The 16,930-nt window shown below is 39.8% G+C and overlaps 1 protein-coding gene across 3 annotated transcripts in view; it reads left to right on the forward strand.

The window, feature by feature from the left end:
* Positions 1–1,345: 1,345 nt before the first annotated feature.
* hmga2 (high mobility group AT-hook 2) overlaps positions 1,346–16,930 on the forward strand; it is a 31,812-nt gene continuing 16,227 nt past the window's right edge. For 2 of the 3 annotated variants that reach the window (XR_008388578.1, XM_053650466.1), the window contains exons 1-3: positions 1,346–1,801; positions 3,603–3,689; positions 7,262–7,312. Coding sequence is in view for 2 of the 3 variants with exons in the window: in XM_053650466.1 (XP_053506441.1) it covers positions 1,691–1,801; positions 3,603–3,689; positions 7,262–7,312 (249 nt within the window). In the remaining variant the exon portion in view is untranslated. Of the gene's footprint in view, positions 1,802–3,602; positions 3,690–7,261; positions 7,313–13,548; positions 13,751–16,930 lie in introns of those variants that run through there. The other variant, XM_053650465.1, reaches the window with a different exon arrangement.

The raw sequence follows: 16,930 nt of genomic DNA on the forward strand, positions 1-16,930 counted from the left end.
CGGGGGGCCCGGGGCTGTTTTTTATGAATGAACTGAATGAATACCAGCGACAAATGAACCCACTCTCTTTCACAGGAAACTCGGGACTTCTTATGCGAAGTCAACCACACCTTTTCCACTCCCCTTAATAATTAAAAAAAAAAGGTCTTCAGATGTGGAAAGACATTTTGGACCGGGAAGTAACAATAACACACTTAGGTACACTGAATAGGTTTCACTTGATTTGAGGTGTTTTGGTTATAAATTTATTTCTCCTCCCTTTTGCTGTTTCAAAAACTGAAAGCTGGAGTTGGACTCGATGTGAAGAGGGTTAGGGGAGGACTTTGCTGTCCCCCCTGTTGTCAGGCAGGCTCGGTCAGATCGTGGGAAAGGGCCTCCACGTAAGGCACTTCATTCTCAGGCCCTGTTGTTCTTGTGTAATTGATCTCGCCGCGCGCCGATGGGCGGGCCGCTTCAAAGCCCACCGACTGCTGGAGGTCCGTGTGCAAGTTTCACTCCATGCACACATGCAGCTGCACAATCGAGCTAAAGCACTGACTTTAATGCAACTCTACTTTGTATTATTATTATTATTATTATTATTATTATTATTATTATTATTAGTAGTAGTAGTAGTAGTAGTAGTAGTAGTAGTAGTATCTTTTTTTTTTAATAAATGTGTTATGTCAATAACATTTCATTTTTAATAATCAATTTACCTACATAAACCATGCAGGTAATTGATTGTTGCGTATTAAATGAATACCTGACAGTGAAATGAGCATTCAAAGCACGCCTGATCAGGTTACGCTATTATATCATTATTTGCATGAAACTAAGCAGGCACTATTAAATGACTTGACTAAGTAATGGCCAATATTAACGCATGCATTTTCTCTTCGTCTCTTTAAACCCGCTGGATCGCGTCCAGTAACATGGATGGTGCTGTACACGTGAGTTTGTCTCGATGTGGTCTCTCCTCGCAGAATTTCTCATGTTTTCTGTGGAAGCTGTCCAACACCCCCCCCCTCTTTTTGCGCCTCTTGTGCCCCCTCCCTCCCTCCCTCCCTCCCCATATTATCCACCCACGAGAAAAGTGATTTTCGTCTTTTTTAAATAATATATATACCACAGCCCCGTCCACTTAGTGGACTTGTTTTCCGTGTGGGCAACAGAGATGCATTTAAAAGGCGAATGTTTTTTCCTAAGCTGACCCGTGTAGAAAAGTTTTTCCTCGAAGTTTTTTTGGGAACTCCACTGAGCCCAGCCAGCAGCGCGCGCAGATCTGACAGCGCGCCGATTTCCCCTCTGCAAATGTCTCGAGCTCGTCCGCACGGACAAGACCAACATTCTTATTGATCGCGCTCTTATTTTATGACTATAGCCACCCCCACTCAGTTCTAAAGAGGAGACGTTTTTTTTTTTTTCCTTCCTTGCGTGTGCCAAATACTCAAGCGGGCAGCACGTGCAAATCGCGACACCTCCAGGATCACGAGGCCCGCTTTTTAGATTCTATTTCGCATCCCAAACGTCTTACCTGCATTGCTTATTCATTACCGTTATTCTCAGACCTTTCTCAGACTACAGTGGATCCCCCATCACACATCGTCTCGTAATTCTGCAGCAGGACGTCCGGTGCGCGACACGGAGCGCGCGCGCTGCAGGAGCACAAATCTACAGGAACTTCCCCGTTTGGCTCTGAGTCATTGCAATGAGCGCGCGCGGTGAGGAAGCCGCCGAAGCCTCGGGATCCCGCGAGCAGCCCGCTCCGGCCGCCGAGCCTCCGAAGAGAGGACCGGGCAGACCCAGGAAGCCGCAGCAAGTCAGTGCCATCGGCTTGTCTTTTTTTTTTTTTTTTAAACACTTCTGTAGCTACGTCCTAAACCGCATAATAAATAATAGCCTAGGATACATCTGACAATGCATTAAAAGAATATTGTACAGTTTCGGACCTAGCCTGTATAGCACGAGCATGCAACTGTCTCTTGACGTCTCGTGTTGTGGTGTGTGCCTATTTGAACTGAACTGAAATATGAATGCACAATAATGGTAAATAATTCAATTCAGTGTGTTTGTGATTAAACTGCGTTGGGGAGCAACTTTTTTTCAATGCAACTCATTATTGTGCAGGAAAGATGTTCACGTAAATTACACCTTAAATACTGGGGTCCTGCAAAAACGTAACCAATGATCCAAAACTGTTTCTTAGAATCTAACAATGATCAACGCATTGGCTATGGGAAATGTTCAGCTATGCAAATGCATTGCTTTTTCCTTTTCAAGTGCAAACAAACCAACGCACGTCTGAATAGTTTTAGTAAATGGTGCATATAGCCTGCCGGTGATTTTCGGAAATTTGAGTTCTCTAGTGGTTCGTTGAAATCACAGATTAGCTCAGGGTTGCCGCCGGACGAAGTTATTCAGTGTGTACAAACTTTACGGTTGAAAGTTGCGTCTTTAACGATGGTTTTTTACGCCGCCCATGACCGAGGCGCGACCTCCGCCGTTCTGCAGCTCAGATAAAGCGCTGCACAGACAAACCCGTTTGCATATACCTGTTGCAATTTTGTTGTGCCAGCTCATGACCTGCTCACGTTCTCTAATGTAACATTGAATATAGTTTAGTCATGAGCATGTACCGCACGATGATGAATTTATGCGCGTGTTTACGCGCCGTAAAACCGTGATTCACTGTCACAAGGTTCTCTCTGAGTCAGTCTTCCGCTTGTAATTAGATGTCCCCGCACAAACGGGAGACAGGAGGAGTTGCGTCTAAAAGCGCACACTGCCATATTAAACGGTGAGTTAAATAGTCTTCCTATGGTGCGTACTATTTTGATACACTATTTAGTACGGCAGCATGCGGCTTTGGACTTGGCCAGTGCGGTTCCTTTGTGGAACTGGCGTGCGTAAAAACCTTGACACCAGCTGATATGCTCAACATTTTCCAAACTTTATAAACCAACGACTTTTTCTAGATTTCTGCTGGCTCACTTGATCCATACCTCAGTATTTCCGATGATAAATATGTGACTCCGAAATAGTCTATACACTCATTTGTTAACCCTTCAAGATTTTTCAATTTAAAACACTACAACAGTATTTTCCTCCATCATAAGGGGCTTCTCATCCAGTGAACCCTCAAAGAACCATTTTTTTTCTAACAGTGTACATAATTCAACAAAGACATATATTTAGTTGTAAATATTTTTGTTCGTAAATACATGAATATTTAACTGGCTAAATAAAAATCGAAAATAGAAATTACAGCATAGTCCATTCTAGACAAAATATCCTTCGTCGTATGTGCAAGTAAAGTGCTTTTGGTATTATATATAATGTTATAGCTTATGTAATTGTATATTCCCAATTATTACTAATTCAAATAAATATTGCATTTTAATTAGACTCATAAACTCACCCACTAAACACATAAAACCTTTGTCCTTCTCTTTGGTTTTTGATGCATACATGCTGAACACCAGTAAATGAGAGCATTGTTCGAAGGGATCTTGTCTTCTTCAGTTGAGAGCAGTGGGTAGTGGAATTGGTGTTGGAGGCAGAATGGGCAACAGCTTTGTTTCCTGTCCTCATCTGCTGTGTTTACCTCCTCTCCTCTGCAGGAACCCACGGGTGAGCCTGTCCCCAAACGTCCAAGAGGACGTCCCAAGGGAAGCAAGAACAAGGGCCCTTCCAAAGCAGCACAGAAGGTAGGATGCTAACTACTGCTGCACAGATCTGTGGCATCTCATTCACTGCTGGTTGAGTGTGAAAACACAGACATACAGACAGACACTTCTTCCATAGTTGTTTTATCTGCATGCTCTCATACACACCATGCCCTAGAGGTTACCAGTAAGTAAAGAAGGTCTTTGACTTCAATACTCCTGAGTCAGTTTAAAGATGTGTGTGTGTGTGTGTGTGTGTGTGTGTGTATTTATGTGGTGTGGAACTGTTCTCTTTACTGCTGCAATCATAACGCTTCAGTGTTGTGTACCCAGGCCAGTGCACAGTGAGTCCAATGCAGCAAGTTTTTATCTCACTACCCACACAGACACACACACACATATGCATATTCATATATGTAGAGAAAGACACACCCAGTTTGCTTTAGTGCCCGCACACACAATACTAACGTTCTAAATTTCTAACTAGAGAAATCAATATAGTATACAGTTCAAATGCAATTGTAAAATCATATTCACACACAAAGCTTTCCAAAAACAGAAACGGGCAGCCGCTGATGAAATCATTAACATGTCCCTCTTTTTTGTGTGTGGTCTGGTCTGGTCTGGTCTGGTCTGTTGTATATGGGAAGTTCCCTCAACATCAGTTGCAGTCTTGGTTTAGATGTATTAGTGTGCGATTCTCATCCCTGAGCCGTGGGGGAGTTTGGATGTCTTCATTTATCTGCTGGTGGTAGGGGGATCAGGCTCTGGTAATGACTCACTGACAGCCCGACTTGGGCTCTTCCGCATTAAGGTATCACTGTAAACAGTCACAGGCCCACTTTGAAAAACCCAAGCTCTTTTCTGCCAGCGTAATTCTGTTTCATCTCATTTGGCATTGTTATGATAAACAGTGAGCAGATAAATCTGCTAAGATGAAAGGAGTGGAAATCGCCAAGGCGCCTGACTCAAAACACTTTTCACAAAGTTTGCTCTCCCACCCAAAATTAATCATCTTCACCAGCTCCTACTGCTTTAATGATTGAAATAAAGTGTTCATCTCCAGTTTAAAAGCACTGCTCCTCACTATGAACCCCAGACTGTAGCTCCACTAGTTAAACTAAACAGAGTGGAGACTCCCCTTGAAGGTCTCTTCATTGGTAAGGGCCAGATCTGGGTAAAGGACTGTAACTTGACAATACTCTGCATATAGACAGGTCCACTGTTTCTTGAAAACTCAGTTTGAACAGTTATAGACTAGATGGATGGAAAGTAGGGGAAAAAAGGGTTTATCGATTGTAATGAATTGACATCTTGCATAGTTTGTTATGAAATACAAATTTTGCAAATGGCATTCTAAAATAGCACAATTTTTTGGAATGATAAAAGGGCAGTTTATAATACTGCCCTTTGCAGCTTTCAATAATCATTACAATTTAAGTGCTGCTCAAAAATGATGAACTCCCAAATTAGGAGCTCCTGAAACTGTATCATATGACCAGGCTAAATCTGGAAGGATAACCTCGCTGGCTGTTAACATAGTGTTATACTTATTCAAAAGCCAGCTCTGAACCACACACTCTGATCATCTGCTCAATGCATTGGTCCTAATGAAGAGATGGAATATTTTCCATGGAGCAGTCATTGTTAAACTTGATACACTGTACTCAGGGGGCTAATTTTAGACCCTCCTTTTACAAAGCAAGTTCTGACAGGGCAAGTCTAGCTCACCCAGTCTCTACCTACCCCCTTAATCTGCAATGGCCTTGCCTAACATACACATGTCATGTCAGAGAAGGGCGAGTAAAGGCTCAACAGTGACTTCAAGGCGTACATAGTGGACATAAGACTAGGCTGCAGAGCCGGACAAGACACACAAAACCATGATTAATTGATAAGGGTGTTCGTTTACAGACCATTAAATATCCTGATTAAATATGTAGCAACCTGAACTGAGAACTGGGTACGGATACACAGATTGGTTAAAGAGACACAGGCAGATAGAGACACATAGACAAATAGCGATAGCAAGAAAAAAAATAGAGAGTTCAAAGAACTGTGGATGACCTGTGGGCTGATTTGTTTGTACTAGTTTGAGGTAGAACTTAAGTACATAGTTGAAGTACATCAGTCTAGTGATTACCAGAACTGTTCAATCAAATCACAAAATGGAGTAACCCATCCTCTCATTTAAGAATTTGATATGCCCTGTCTGACACATGAAAGTTGCATGAGCTGGCTAAGCGGTCAGTTGAGTGGTGGCTGTGGTCAGACTTGGGTTGAGCCCTAAGAGGCTGCGTCCTTCTAAGAACTTATTCCTGTGACACTTGCACAAAAGTTTTGCATATGTTTAGGGCCTTTGTTACAGTGTACGCATTTAATGTGAACAATTGTTGGATAAACAGTAATGTGAGGCAGTGAGGTCATTACTTACTCTGGGCAAGCAGAACAAACCAAACAGAGCTGATATGTGTAACTGTTGTGTATCACATAAAGCCATAATTCCTATTGTAGAAGACGTATGTGAAAGATTTTAGTTTCAAATATGTACTTCACTGAGCTGAATTTACCAAAAGCATTGCAACAGCAAGATGATTATTTATGTATGAGAATGATGACACTGAAAACTCTCTCTGACAGTTAAGATGACCATAATATTGCTTTTAGGAACCAGCTAGCAGTGTAGTTTTGACACCTGTCCTTTCCCTTTCCCAGAATTCATAGTTGTTGTTTTTTAAAATTTGGATAGGGTTTCTTTCAAAGTGCAGCATAACAAAAGCCTGCAGCCTGGGAGAACACTTTATATTCTATCAATTATTGAGACGCATCTTGTCTTGTTAACTGTCCCTGTCTATTGTGACGATGGGACGTTCTTGACTACGGTAACTGCAAAGGCACTCTAGTTTCACCATTGCTTAAATGTATGGAAATGGTTCATTTAAACATTTCACAAATTCAAGGTGGTGCCCTAATATAGTCCATCCATATTGCCTTTTAATTTTGCAAGTCGATCAAATAAGACAGTCTCTATGATGGGTTTATAAATCAAAAAGCGCCAGAAAGGTATTGAAGATTGCATTTCATATGGTCTTATAAACAGTCAAATCTACACTTGTGAAATGCTAGCTTATAAATTTTCCCCAGACGCAAGTGGCAAAATGAGATGAGACAAATAAGACAATTGAAATGGTGCTTGTCTCAACTTTTAAATGGTTAAGGGACATCTGAGAAATTGGACGTATTCCATATCAATGCCTGGCTGTTACCAAAAGGTCTTTAATGTGATCTAAAACCCATAACAGTCTGTTATGGTCCTTATCTCAGCAGTGAGTCTGCCGATAATGGTCCTCTCATTTACATTTGTATAGCATAAAATTCCTCCAGTGAAATATTATGCTGTCCAGGTTGGGAACAACCTCTGTGCAAGATACACAGACAGCTCCTTGTCAGATGCCTGGATATACTTTACACAGACCCTCTAGTGCTACTTTGCTAAAATACAAGAAGCTCCCTATTCATAATGTATGAAATTTTCTCAAAAAACAAGTTTCTGCCATGTTATGCTTTTTGGCCGAACTGAATGAGTATTAACTCATAGTCACTGATGTTCACAGAAAGCTGAGACCACAGGGGAGAAGAGACCCAGAGGAAGACCAAGGAAATGGGTATGTTGCACACTTTCATTTGTTTCATGTGTATTATAGGCACATATATTTAGCATTAGTTTTCTTTTTAGGTGAATTCATACCCAAGAATAATTTTTAAAAAATTGTTTGAAAGGCTGAGTAATCTTATATTATACCTATCATACTAATATGAAAAATATTTTAAACTCCTTTTGAATGGTTGACTACATTTATTAACGATTAAAACAGCTATTTCATTCTTATGACGAAAACTGATCTCGGCACATTGAGTATAAGTAGTAAAAGTTAGTAAAAGGGTGATTAAAGTGTCTACATGACGTTGTACCTGTCATGTCTACAATTGTTTAGAAACATTTAACCACAGAAACAGTGTGCTAAAGTAGCCAGGATTGCAGGAGGACATTTACACATTGCATATTAATGCATATTCATAGGCCCTGATATTTTTCATGAGGGTAAAGGTGTACAGAAGTTCCTAAGCCATTTTAGTAGTTCCATGCGGATTAAAACGTATTAATCCAATGGTTCTCCAAGTGGGGTCCAAGAAGCATAGACGGGTCTGCATGCTTTTTTCAGTGGTGGAAATCAAAACTCACCGTTATCAAAGTTATTGTGTTAATTATAGTCATTATCCTGTTTGACTGGTAACTGAAATTGAATGGGTTTAATTCGAACTTCGAAACAGGTAGGCCTTTTAATAATTTTAACTTGAATCTGAATGATAATTTTAATAAAAAGGTGTTATATGAGTGGAACGTTCAGGAAGGAAAAGCTCTATGGCTCCAATAAATAGCCAAAACATTATTGTACACATATAAATACTCAGCCTAATATTTGAATAGCTGGATAATGTGTATAAAATATAGATGACTGAAGGGGACTGTGGAATTTAGTTTACAGTTAATGGGGTCCACAGCAGCAAAAAGTATTAGATAATTTTTTTTAGACTATGTAAAATGGATGTTTATACGTGTATTTGTTCTACAAATTTGTTTTACAAACAATGAATGGCAACTTATTTTCTTACATTAGCTTTGACTGTACATTTTCACTTGTATTAATTGGTATTAAATATCCTTTGGGCATGTTCAAGGGCCCAGATTAGACCTAGTCGTGGACTAAAAGGATTTTCTTTAACATGGAATTGCCATCAATCACTGCAATTTAATCCATGTCTAGGCTTAAGGCTGTGCCTGGGAAACTGCCACAGGCCTTCCACTCAGCCTTGCCACTGCTCGCTTGCTCGTCAGCAAGTGCTTAATGAGATTGTACAAATGTTTGTATTCTCCGTTAAAGAAAATATTTAGATTTCAGTTTAGACTTCACACTGACCATAGCCATACGTTAGCAATTATGTAGACAGCTTAAAAACATGTTTATCAACTTGTAAGTGACACCTTGATAGATTGATAGGCTGCAGGGAGAGAGTCCTCTGAATGGACACGAAGGAACTTTTGTATATCAGTCTCTCTCTCTCTCTCTCTCTCTCTCTCTCTCTCTCTCTCTGCATGCTTGGTTGATGGTTTTGTGTTTTTCTATTATGGGAACAATAGCATAGGTTCATGTTGATGTGTTTGGCATTGCATGAATTCTTGTTCAATTGGTTTATTAATAAGCCAGTGCAAGTGATTAGAAACTGCTGTTTGAGATGGACAAATATACTCATTTAAAATTTTTTAATGAATTACTGTGTATTGTACCATAGCCAATTTTATGGGATTGGTTTCTGATTTTTAGAATTTTGTTTTCTACCAAAATCTACGTAAATGGTAAACCTGTTGACTCAAAACTCACTTCCATCACTAAGAAATCGAATGCCCTCACAGTCAAAAAACAAAAACAACAACAACAAAATTACATAGAAATCCGACTGTTACACTTGAACAATAAAGATCTTAGAGTGAGGCAAGCAGAAAATGTTTTGCCAAAGTTGTTCCTATGTAGTATCCAACTTTTTAACCCTGTAGCAGTACAGTAAAAAGTGGCCAATCATGTACTTGTTAACTAAGGGTTTGTGTAGGGATGCATCAATACCTTCTCTTTTTTTTTTCTAAAGCAGAGAACATGTAGGAGTACATGTTTTGTGTGCTCACTGACACTGATAGCAATACTCAGCTGCGTTTCTCTATCGGCAACATGCAGGGGAACAACACGCTTCCATTTTAATGTGTTTTCACAGATACAACATTCAATTATCAGTTATGAGTAGCTGGAAGTACATTTCTAATAATATACACTGTTTCGATAGAGATATTCACTGTTTAATTTTGAACAATTAATGTAATAAGCCTACTTCAGGAGCTAGCAGAATCCATCACTGTAAATCACTCCCACTATCTGAGAAAACTCTCCTGTTTACTCATTTTTAACAACTCAAGTTGAACGCAGCCTTAGTATATTTTGTCCATATCTGCCAGCTATAAGTTGCACAATTTATTGCATCTTAGTAAATGACTTTAAATAAAGTGCACAGTATATAACAATTGTGGCTTTGTGATTTTTGCTTGAGTTCTATAGAATTTATGCTTCACTCATTCAAACCATTACAAAAATAAAAATTGAAAAATAAAATAGTATTGAAGGAGGTCATTGCGCAATACGTCAAGTTGTTATTTGACCTTTAGTATAAATCAAGGACATCACAGAACATTTTATTTAGCTCTTGTTTATGTTCCCCCACTTTACATAATGGCCATAAAACGTGTGCATTATGTTTTCATGGACTGAAGCTACTAGGCTAGTGCTTTATAACATTATGAAGTTGAATTGGAATGAAGTGCATTAGCCTAGTTAAATTAGTTGCCCCTTTTTCTTTCCGAGCCGACATTGACTGCTGTGTGCTGCTAGTGTTGAACTCCTTGTGCTGAGTTTAATGTTTAAAATGTTTTATCAGGTTACTTGTAAGAAGATGCTATAGTTTTTTTTTTTCTCTTGATATTTTCACAGAAGACAGTGTGCAGTCTGTTTTGCTTTGATTGCTATCATTGATCATGAAACACATCCAGATCACTGTCATTTTGTTTCGTCTGTTCATTAGTGCAGCAACATACTATGTGAGGTAAGGTTAGCATTTGACCTGGTATCAGATGTTGGTATGGGGGCATCTTTTACAAATATAAGTATGAGTAAATAAGCATGGTATCAGGCCTATACCCAATCCCAGTATCGGTATCGATGCATCCCTAGTTTTGTGGTATCCATATATGATCAAAGCAAAACTGAGGCCAGTGATGCATATTTAGAACTTCCTTCACAAATATAGTTGACTGACCAATTCTATAAAATTCTATAGCATTGTACAAAGATATGTACATTATATTTACATTTATACATAGATATGTGCGTTGTACATAAACATTTAAAGACTGCTTCAATGGCCGCTCTTAGAAATGGGAAAATGTGTCTAAATTATTGTTTGTGGAAATGGACCATGCACTATGCTGTAGATTAAAAATGTTGGCATATTTGTGAATTGTATGACAATTAATCAATTAAACAAGTTTTATTTCTATCCCTGCAGCAGTTATGTGGTCACTTGTGTAATCTATTATTCCTGCATGCATTCATAGCTATTATAGAAACTTGGAGCTGTAAGGTAGAATGATTCATCAGTAAATGGCTGAGAAATAATTGCATTTGTACTGGAGGAAAACATGGCCTGGCTTACTATATCATCCAAGAATGCAAGCAGCAATCTTCCAACAGAGTAGGATAATAATGGAGATTTCAGTGTGAGAGCATTTCTAAAGGGTTTAGCTGTTGCTGCTGCCACCCACTGCTGGAAACTTTGGACTGGCCTGATAAAGAAGGTCACGTTTATTGCACTGATTTTCTGGACTGATGCCCAGAGGCACGATCGGCTGCTCTTTCATGATGGCTGCATATATACCACAGGTACACACACCAACGCAGTCTACTGGCTACACACATATGCACATATGCATGAACACACACACACACACACACACTAATGTCAATTCATACTGGACAAACAAAGCATGAAATGAGTTATAAATATCATTTCTTGAAGAACAACAAGGGGTGTCTAGATTAAATGGGAAGGGGTGCCTTTATTTATTATAGGGTAGTTTACCTGTGAAATGCAACATTAGGAAACAAAGGTTGACAGGAAAGAGAATAAGAGAATAACGCAATTAAAAAATTGACCCCTCCATACATAAATTTTAAACATTGTAAACATCCAGATTAATTCCTTTTTTAATGACATTAAATTGAATATCATATGAAATGTTGCCATTTTCTAAACATCACTTATGTTAAAAAATAAATCTCCATGTGTATAAATACCACAAATAATAATAATAAAAAAAACGAATTTCAATGGGTTTATAGTCAAATTGTTAACATCCGAAAGATCTAAAGATCAGACCTAAAAGTTTAATGTTGATGAGCGAAATTTTAGAAAACATCAATTTTAAACCAAATACAGCACTATTCCTGATGTAGAATATCTACACAGTTTAATAATGCTGCATGATGATGATTTCTGAGGTAAAAATCTATCTTCAATTTAAAAATGATGGTTTTACAAAGAGGCTGTAACAAATTTACTTTTATTTATTTGTACATAATTGGTGCTTTTTAGGGAAAGAAATCAGCATAACGATTTACAGTAATGGCCTCAAATGATTACATCTTATCATTTCCTAATAATAGCCTTTAATTTGACTGTCCATAAGTATGTATGCTATGCATTAAAGGGTTAATCAGTGGGGATAATAAAGCCCATTAAATGAGATATATTATTATTATTATTATTATTATTATTATTATTATCATCATCATCATCATCATCATCACTGCAGTTGCTTTTCTATATATAGTGTGTGGCCAGCTGGTGTGGCAGTTTTTAAAACCCCCTGTAACAGAGTGAGCTGTATAGTGAGAGTCATCTACAGTGAACCAAGTTTATGAATGAGAATGAGTCAAGGAGGCAGCTTGCTATCAGCGCATGAGAGTGTCCTCTCCAAGGCCCGCTTTTGTAGATGGGTCTCATTTATCCAAGAGCTGTGACGCACACCAGAAATTGCCCATTAACTCAACTAATGCAGTCAGGGACAGAGCACTAACTTGTTTTCTTTGCCCTGTCGTTTTTTTTTTTTTTTTTTTTTTTTATGAATGGACTGAAGGAATGTATGTCCTCAGACCTATCCTCATGTATCGGTGGCTGTGTTGCTTTGAAAGCCTGGGTTATGATCTGTTTGGTAGCTTTATTTTGTCACAGATGAATTGGCATGGCCCAGGCATCCACCATAGCCACATGGCTGCCTCCACATATACAGGGTGGACTTGTCAAGAGCCTTGCCATTCTTTTCCTGGATAAACAAGCCAGCTTTCTTCATTCAGCTACCACTCGCCCTCCTGGAACTAATTATAGCATATCCTTTTTAGCTACAAGGGGCCACTGGAATGTTTTCCTTTGCCTCCCCCCACCACCAGCAGCCATCATGAAATCCTAAATGGTTAATGGAAGAAGGTGGCTCTGGCCACCAGAAGGGAAAGAAAGTAGTGTTTAACCATATCTACCCCAGAAGGGACCAAGAATGTGTGCGTCTCGTTTGAGAGTTAAAAAAAAAACAAAAAACAATTTGAAATTGAAATCGTAAGGAGACCTCCACCAGCTGCTTTAGGCTCTTATCTCACTAGTCACTGTCCTCCCAATGTAACATGTTCAAGCAGAGTAAGTCTCTCAAGCTGTTACAGCATGTTCAGATCAAAAAGTATGAGAAGGAATTTTAAATATCATTCTTTCAAAAGATTAAGGAAATGCACTAATATACAGCAAAATCCCCAGCCTTTAAGCAACACACACTGTGCTCATGTATGACTCTCATGAGTTGATTTTGCTGTGCGACATTTCTAGGCTAATTCTGTGTTGTATACTAATAAGAACATTTGTCACTTAAACACTGATTTGGATGACAAAATGTGCCCATTTAAGAGTAGTCTTGTTCACTGATAAAAAGTAGGGATATGTACTCTCTTATGGGAAAACAAAGTGTTCTTTATTTTAATCCTCTAGGAGAACACTTACAGTTTCTATGTAGAACCTTACACCTGATTGTTTTGTTTATTTCTGAATTTCCATGCCATGTAGCAACTGGTAAGGGCACCAGTACTATCATAATATTGTACCTGATTATATCAATAATGTACAGATATTATTCATCACTACAAAAAGATTGTAGGCTAATATTGATGGATATGAGTCACACAATGCCATTTTTTCACAGGTGGTGTGGATGTCTAGAAAGTTTCTAAGCAGCAATTGGAATTGCCCTCCCAGGGCGATGAGAAAAGAGAGCTGTGTCTAGCCAAGACCTTGAGAAGCTGATTTAGAATAGAATGTCAATATGAAGAGATTCTGTCCTGTTCAACAACGTCCCACTGTGCAATACATTTTTGCTAACCATCGAAAAGGATATTCCCAGATAGCTGTGCCAACACTTACCATTGATGACTACAGAAAGATTCAGAAGGTGACCTTTCCCTTTTTATGTATCATTTTGTTTTGGCATGCCTTTTACAGTTTTACAAGCATTTAGCAAGTCCTCCAATCCAGCATCTGTGCTGCTAGGTCGATCTGTTTAAGCATGCCAAAGCCCTGATTTACAGTCTCCCTCTTCCTTTTCCGAGTGTGCATCCTGCACAGGTGCTGAGATGGACAGGGTCCTCTGTGCCAAGCGGACAGGCTCCACAGTTGGCAGGGTGAGGAAGAATCTTTGTCCTCAAACAGCTAGCATTAATCAGTTGTGCACAGCAGTTCCCCCTTTCATGCTGCCAGCTGGCTGATGTCCACTGAGTATTATGCATTTGATTCCTCACCAAGCAAGAGGAACTACAGTGGAGAGGGAAGCTCTTTCTCCTCTTCCTGAGCAGTTTGACCCCCTCTCTTGCTAGTAATGTCACAGTTGCATTTTTAGCACTTGGCTGCTTGGCAGACAACCTGTCCACTTGTTTCCATGGAAATAAATGGGTAGGGGGCAAAAACAATAGATTTATGCCTCATTGTGTTTTCTCATCGAAGTCACTCTGTCAGGGACAGTGCTGCTACCACACAGCCAGGACAAATGGCCCAGGCAATGAGTGCAAAGCAAGCCATCAGCAGCCTAAAGTGCCAAGAATTCCTTTGATATGAGGTATAAGATGACATCTTGATTTATGGTGCCCTTTCACTTGCCAGGTGCTTTATTCCATTCCCCTCTGTAAGTTTCCTCAACTACGTCCATAGAACTCCCCTGCCCTAGAGTCAACCAGCCACCCAAACACAGATGACTCTGTGTATGAGTGAGAGGCACAGACACCAAACAAGAAGACATTACCTCTAGCCCTAAAGCCCTTTCACCTCTCGCTTACCTTCCTGTATATTACTTTAAAGGAAGCCATTGCCAGCTCAGTGTATGTGGGGGGACATTAGTCATTGCAGACCTAACACCAGTGAGACTCCGCACCCTACGCCTTTGGAAAAGGCTGGAGAATGAGTAAATGAATGAGCACGGGGGCGTGGGGTGTGGGTGGATGGGGGGCGTAGAGGAAGTACTCTCATCTAACACAAGGCTGTGCTGCTCTTGGCTATGAGACAAACAATGTTGGCAGGTGGTGAGGAGCGGAATTAGAGCTTAGGGAAATGGGAGGGAGAGTCCGGCAGTGGGGAGGAGGCGGATCGGTGGAGTAGATGAGCCCTGGGATTGGGATTCATCCAGCAGTCTCGAAGTGTGGTGGAGAGGCTTGGAAAACCCTCAGCCTCTGCCAAAGTGTCAAAAGTTTTTTCCCCCTCTTTTTTCTTTCTTTTTTTTGTTGCATATATAGGCTTGGAGGAGGACAGTGTGATGGGAATTCAGTGTCAAACATCAAAAACCTTTTATAGCTGCAACAAGTCTCTCAGACAAAATATTGAACCTGACCCCATGGGTTTTCTGGCCAGTTATTCCTGTAGTTATCTCAGGAGATTGGCAGTTCTGTGACTCATTGAGTGTGAGCGTGAATCAACAGTTTAGTGGATGTGCTCTCCCGCTCTCTCCCTCACTCTCTTTCATGCGTTCATGTTGCACATTAAATAAGGAAAAAACAAAGAGATAATATGTGTTCTCAGCCTTTTTAAACACATTTCTCCCAATTTCCCTCCCACTAGTTAGCTGTCCCTTTATCATACGGTAGCTATTAACTAGGAAAGCTAAGGGCTAGCCTGTGAAGCCAGCCAGCACATTGTTTCAAACTGCATCTCATAGTACATCACGGGGGAGCTGAACACACTCGGAGGAAAGTGCTACTTGCCCTCTTTTGCATATGTGAACTCACAGTCATGCACAATTGGTTGGTGTCACTCTGACCACCACTACCCCTACCCAGACAGCATGGCCAATTTTTCTCTCTTGGAATCCCTGCCATGGGTGGCAAGAATCTCCAGATGAGCTGTTGGCCTTATTAAAAAAAGCACAAACAAGCATAAAATGCAAAGGATGAGAACTGCATGATAAGTCACACATGCTTTGTTTATTACAATGTCTTGTCCATGTACTATGGTCTGTATGTCCCCAAGATGAACACTTGCTCCCTGGTTTTGCTGCACAAGTGGGAATGTTGGCCTCTATTGGGTCAATTTCGTACCACCATTCCTGCAGTAGTTCCAGAGCCAAATTTCCTGCCAGAAAGTTCTATTTACACCCAGGTCTGAGCTCCTTGTCCACTCCAATTATTTGCAGGACTCTACTTAGCAGAGTTCCACTGGCCATTTCCTTTTCTTTCCATCTTACTCCCTGAGTGGTAACAATTGGACATGATATCGAAAGGGAGATCTAAAAAAGAAAAAATCTACCTATCATTGATACTACTATGAAACCTCCAGACTTAATGATATCACCAGGTCTCATCATGGGCATAAATCTATGATGCATACACATACGAGCACACAAACACTCGTTGAAAGGCAGCACCATTCATGCTTCTTAATTTTTTAAGATAAGTATTTTAAGTCTGTAATCATGCCATGTCTCTTCCGAATAGTAAGCACGCTGATAAAGGTACACTTGACGTTATCTAGCATTTTTGTTTAAGGAAGAAAATATGAAGTTCTGTCTTTGGTCCAATTGTGTCATATATATTTAAAAAAAATAATAATTATTGAGAGAGTAAGCCACTTTGGTCATGTTTATTATACCTGCTATTGTAATTTTTTTTTATTACACAGTGGTGTTTAACTTTGTGTAATCACCTGATATTACTGATAGCGATAGGCTTCGTTAAGCTATGGTCTGGTTAAGAAAGAAATCAGCCCCAGCCTTTACTTTATATGTGTATTTTTTCTTATGACTGTTGGTGGTGTTATTTTTTTTCGGTTGCACAAAGGTTAAAAAAAAAAAAAGAAACAATCCATGTCAAGGTATTTGTTATCAGATGCAGTCCACAGTTGTTTTATTATATGCACCAAACATGAAAGCACTCATCCAATTAAGCTGTATAGCCAGTGTTCACAGAAGCGTTGACGTGAGAAAGTGGAAGAGAGGGATAACGGGGGGTGGCAACTGTGTTTGTAAGAGCAGGGAAAGGTATGTGGCCTGTGTTATTGATGGTACGGCCTCTACACAATCCATTGCCTCTATCAGTCTCAGGCCCCAC

Source organism: Ictalurus furcatus, chromosome 19, assembly GCF_023375685.1.
Source record: "Ictalurus furcatus strain D&B chromosome 19, Billie_1.0, whole genome shotgun sequence".
Lineage (NCBI taxonomy): Eukaryota > Metazoa > Chordata > Actinopteri > Siluriformes > Ictaluridae > Ictalurus > Ictalurus furcatus.